Source organism: Mus pahari, chromosome 3, assembly GCF_900095145.1.
Source record: "Mus pahari chromosome 3, PAHARI_EIJ_v1.1, whole genome shotgun sequence".
Classification (NCBI taxonomy): domain Eukaryota; kingdom Metazoa; phylum Chordata; class Mammalia; order Rodentia; family Muridae; genus Mus; species Mus pahari.
Genome location: NC_034592.1, coordinates 163633784 through 163638905, shown reverse-complemented (window position 1 = coordinate 163638905; position 5122 = coordinate 163633784). Strand labels below are relative to the sequence as shown.

At 49.0% G+C, this 5122-nt stretch overlaps 1 protein-coding gene across 2 annotated transcripts in view; it reads right to left on the bottom strand.

Annotated features, from left to right (window-relative positions):
* Nucleotides 1-2021: 2021 nt before the first annotated feature.
* Nucleotides 2022-5122, bottom strand: part of Rtel1 (regulator of telomere elongation helicase 1) — a 34984-nt gene continuing 31883 nt past the window's right edge. The window contains exons 29-36 of one of the 2 annotated variants that reach the window (XM_029536210.1): nt 4535-4733; nt 4268-4357; nt 3556-3627; nt 3108-3332; nt 2848-3009; nt 2577-2732; nt 2398-2498; nt 2022-2298 (exon numbers count right to left, since the gene is read on the bottom strand). In XM_029536210.1, coding sequence (XP_029392070.1) covers nt 2218-2298; nt 2398-2498; nt 2577-2732; nt 2848-3009; nt 3108-3332; nt 3556-3627; nt 4268-4357; nt 4535-4733 — 1086 coding nt within the window. In that variant the 3' untranslated portion in view covers nt 2022-2217. The remainder of the gene's footprint in view (nt 2299-2397; nt 2499-2576; nt 2733-2847; nt 3010-3107; nt 3333-3555; nt 3628-4267; nt 4358-4534; nt 4734-5122) is intronic. The other variant, XM_029536211.1, reaches the window with a different exon arrangement.

Here is a 5122-nt window from a genome sequence, read left to right as displayed (position 1 = left end):
TCCTTCAATCAGTTAGATGCTGGTTCCCTATAGCCAGAACCTGCTATTCTGGAGTATCTTCTGAGTAGGATTCTCTTCAGGGAGGTTTGGAGTTGTGGCTAAGCCACCGGTTCAAGAAAAATCTAGTGGCTCCTTGTCCAAGTCAGGGCAATCTCCCCATGGGGGCCTGGGCGGGGCAATGGAGAAGTTAAAATCAAGAGGGGATACTCTGATTCAAGGAACTGTCCCGCATATAGGTGTCTAGGAGCTGGGTTGAATCATTTCTAGAGGACCCTCCTGGGAATTAAGAGTAGTTTGCTTATAAAATGGTCAAGCTCATAGGTACCAGACATCACTGGTGTCTTTCTGGCCATCTTTAATTTTGTCAACACTGGAAAATAGGGGTTCCATGGGGTGACAGGAAACAGATATGCCTTCCTATGGATGGTAGTCATCCTGGTGTGGAGCTTGCTGGCTTGGAAGCATAGTGGGATGAAGCTTCCCACAACTTGAGAGTAGCTGTTTTGCTGAAATGATTAGCTTTATAAAAGGTAAATATAAAGAAGTCTAAAGCTGGGGTGACATTGATTGCAAGTATAGAATAAAGTCCTGTGTGCAGGAGAGAGTTAGCTAGTCAAAAGGAAATTTGTACATAAGCACCTCTATAGCTGGGGCAGCCTACCCTTCATCAGCAACTGAAACAACTGTGGCAATGGTACCTGGTCCTGAACTTCACTGAAGTTGGAGCACTCCTGTCAAAGCTGCAACTATAAGGCCATGGGCCTTACTGTGTCACTGCTTTCCTGGTACCTGCTGCAGCCAGCACAACCCTTTAAAGGAAATATCCTGGAATGTTAGTCTGTGATGGTATGTTCATACTCCTCAGCTCCTACTAGGATGACAGTGATCAGTCAGTTTAGAGAACTAAGGAGACAGAAGTCCCTAAACATTAGACATTTAGACATGGTAATAGGAAAAGCAGGAACAGAATGCCCATGGAAACAAGGGACATGGCACCTATTCTAAGAGCTCCTGAGCCCCTTCATTATAAAAGGTAAAGAGGGCTAATGTGGGTGGAGCTAAGATCTGACTTTTCCTGCAAGGAGCCTCTCAGAAACTGGGTTGTCTGCTTTTCAGCGTCAAAAACTAACATTGCCTTAGGCTAACACATATAGGAGTTGCCTATCCAGGGTCTTGACCTTGTCCACAAGCTACAAACTTAACTCCTGACTTGGTTCTCAGAGGAGGGACTGGACATGTTAAAAGCCAAGCCCAGGTGAGGACAGAGCAATCATAGTGAGGGTGGCACTGTCCCCACTGAGTATCCCAGCTGTTAAGGGGTTTGATAAAGTGGGTGGAAGAGGCAGTGTCATGGAATACCTGAGATCCCCCTACAATCCCAAGCACCTGTAGTCTCGCCACATGCCAGCACAAGGTGAGCAAAGCATACATTTTAGGCAGAAGCCTACATGTATTAAGTAGCCTAGGTGGCAGCAACAGACAGTTGTGGGTGGTGTATGCTCATGCTCCCTGTAGATGACACTGCAGCTGTATCCTAGAGGGCTAAGCTACAGAACTGTGCATACTTGGTGTGGTGGGGACACAATGGTATCTGGCTGATGAAAGGGCAATACGGGGGAAGGGTGGAGGGAAGCTCCTTATTGCCTTAAAGATAACTGGTGTGGAGAATACTGAAAGTCTGGAAAAGATCTTACCAGACCTTTATCCTTCCACATATATTTTTTTAAAGATTTATTTATTTATTATATGTAAGCACACTGTAGCTGTCTTCAGATACTCCAGAAGAGGGCGCCAGATCTCGTTACGGATGGTTGTGAGCCACCATGTGGTTGCTGGGAATTGAACTCAGGACCTTCGGAAGAGCAGTCAGTGCTCTTAACCGCTGAGCCATCCCTCCAGCCCCACACAAATTTTTTTAAAAAGGTGTCTTTCTGCCCTGGAACTACAGGAGATCCTGCTTTTGCAGGGATTGACCGTGTGCCACACTTGGTACTGTCATGACACAGTCACCATCCTGATAACTTAGTTTTATTGGACAGCCTACACAGTGATACGTGTGATACATGTTCAATGATTCAGTGATACATGTGCAATGCCAATATAGGTTATTTGAGGTTTCAGAACTTCACAAGTAGATTCAGATCTCATTGGACAGCCAAGCATGAGACCTGCAGTGGGTTTAGCCACATCAGGGCAAGCAAAGGGCTCCATCTGTCTTCACTGGGACTTCGGCCAGATGATCTGTGTAATGCTCTGCTTCCTGTTAACAGCACCACAAGCCGGACACAGTCTAGAGGCCTGTGGAGATATCTGCTAGGCACTGAAGCCTGGCACTGCACCCTTAGCCCCCACCACCTGGAGAGATGCCTGATGGGCTGGAGAGGGTTAGACCCCAACCTGGAGTTGAAGTTTCCAACAGGCCCAACAGCGGTAGAAGTCACAGGACGGGCACTGGAAAAGCACCGTATCTTCGGTCGCACAGGCCGGGCATACAAATTCTGTTGCAGGAGGTCTGAGTGAGCACACTGTCCAGTGCCCTGCCATAACCAACATACACTGTAGCCCCTATTGCTTACTCCACTGAGGCTTCATAAGCTCATGGGGTAGTCTAGGAGGAAGTTGCATGGGCTTTGGGGTGGTATCATCAGACCTCACACTCTCGTCTGGCCTCTGTCTAAAGAAGGATGAGATCTTACTCTGGGTCTTCTCAGGTTTCTTGAACATCGAGGGCCCTAAAGATAGCAATGAGTGCAAGAAACTTACGGGCTTCCTTCCTGTTAGCCCCTGGTGCAGTGGGCTCAGGGTAACAAACAGGGCAAGGGTAGGAGTCTTCAAGTGGGCCCTCACCTGGTTTCAGGTCCTCATGGGTAAGCTCAGGAGGCACAGTTGCACTCTTATCCCTGGGACCTGGGAGCTCCAAGTCCTTGCCTGTGGTAGGCAGGCCCATTAGGTCTGCACAGGTCTGTAGGAACTGAGGCTTATGATGCCGACGCACAAACATGCCAAATCCTGTGGGGAAACTTCTGCTCAAGCTCTGCACATAATTCTCACAGAAAGCCTTCACCACCCTTCCCAGAACCTATGCCCTACACCCAAGGATTACATACTCTGTAGCAAGGGTAAGTGTTCAGGTTTTGCAGTGGTCAGTGCTGCCACCACAGCCACCACCTTGTCCAGGTCATCATCCTGTTTGTATGCCCTCAGAGCTGCCGTAAGCTGGTTGCAGCTTGCAGATCCCAGAGCCTTGTGGACATCAGATAGGTAGTCACGCACAGCAGGCTGGCCAGGTTTTTCTACTGCACATCCCACTTTTGGACAATGGCTGGTGTCTCCTGGTTTGGAGAAATGATACTGCCTTTAGGCTCAGAGAGCAGGAAGGGTGGGAGGTGTGTAGGGGGTGTCAAATGGCTTGGGGAGTTCCCCACCACCACTTCTTTCCAGGAATCCCTGTAGAGTCTGCTAGCTGCTCAGGACAAATAGATTTAAGAACCAAGCAGTCCAGCCTGCCTCTTCAAGGATTTTTAAGTCCACTGGGGGTTTTTAGGAGTCAGGTACCTTTGGAGGTTAGATGGGCAGACAGGTGAGGCTGCCCCTGGTTCAGGTGCTCTCCAGGATCCAGCTGCCTGTCTACAAGTTCAGACAAGGTCAGTTTAGACTCTGGCTCTCTTTCCTGAAGAGACATGCTCCTAAGATTAGGCCTTATAATCCTCAGGAAAGGGGACCCTGACATCAGGTACACATCACAGACCCCCCCCCCCGACTGTCTTAGAGGGTTCAATGAGTCCTGCTCAGGGGCATAAGTACCTACACCTCAATGAATACTGAGTCCAAAGGGTAGGTTTTGCCTCTGCCATACCTGTGTGCATCAAGCATTGGAACAAGTACTGCTCTGTGGATAAATAAATCCCCTCTACTACACCTGCCCTACATAAAGCACTGCAACAGGTACTGCTCTGTAGAGGGACCAGCTCAGCTGTTCAACCAGGAGAGAAGTAGGACAGGTGCCCAGCTGCCAAGACTCTAGCATGAATTCCCTATGGGAGGTCTCTTGGATGCCTAAAAGTTCAACAAAAAGTGCTATCCTTTGCAGACAGAATCTGGGAGAATATTGGTTAAAGTAGCCAAGCAAGAGCCCAGGGATGCCTACTAAGCCCATTCCGGGTGTAAACTGCCCTTCAAGTCTGAGGTTAAGCGTCTAGCCTGGGACCTTGCTCACTGGTAAAGTCCACAGTTGACTGTGCTTGCTCTCCAAAAGGAAGGCTGTTACCTGGCTGGTAACCACATCGTTGGCCTGTTAGCTGGAAGCAGATGTCCTCAAACTGCTGCTTGTGGTGGGGTCGAACAAACTGGTAGAAACCTGTGGGAAGTAGTTGTCTGAGCCATATACTGTGACTGATGGGCTAGACTCTGTGGACCATAGCCTACCTACTAGGCCTTTTCTCTGGGAATCAGAGTAGACCCTGGGCCCTATAACCAGCCCCACCTCCACTGCTGTAGTGTTAACCCTATAGCAGAATTTTGAAAACCAGGGCACCTTTAAGCAGGGTGTGTTTCTTGGGGTCTTCAGCAAAGAGGCAGGTAAGAGAGGCCACTAGGGCTTCAAAGTCATCAGAACTCTTATAGTGCTGCAGGGTCTGGGTAAAGGTGTCAAAGTTAGCTTGGCTTAGTGCTTGCTTCACAGCCACCATGAACATCTTGGCTCTGCCTGCCTGTGTGTCAGCCATTGGTTCCTCCTGGAAGAAATATGATCAAGAGCCCTATCAGAGCCAGCCCTTTCCTCCTTCCTTGGAGGCAGTACAGCGTTTTGGGTTCCAGGGCACAATGACTTCCCATTCAGGCTGCCTGTGAACCATCTACCAGGGCAAAAAGTCGAGGTCTGGTAATATGGTGATGCTCAGGCCTGTCTGAAATCAAAAGCAGTCAGAAACCTATAGGGAACCTATAGAGCCCCACAGCAGAGGACACTTCTCAACAGGCTGCACCCCATTTCTGTACATCTCAGATCTATAAAGAATTATGTAAGCCAAGGCAGTTTGACTTAGGCAGCTCCTACCCGTACCATTTCTAGCTCAGGCCTCCACATCTAGTGTACTTCCAGATGCCAACAGCACTCCTGAGCACT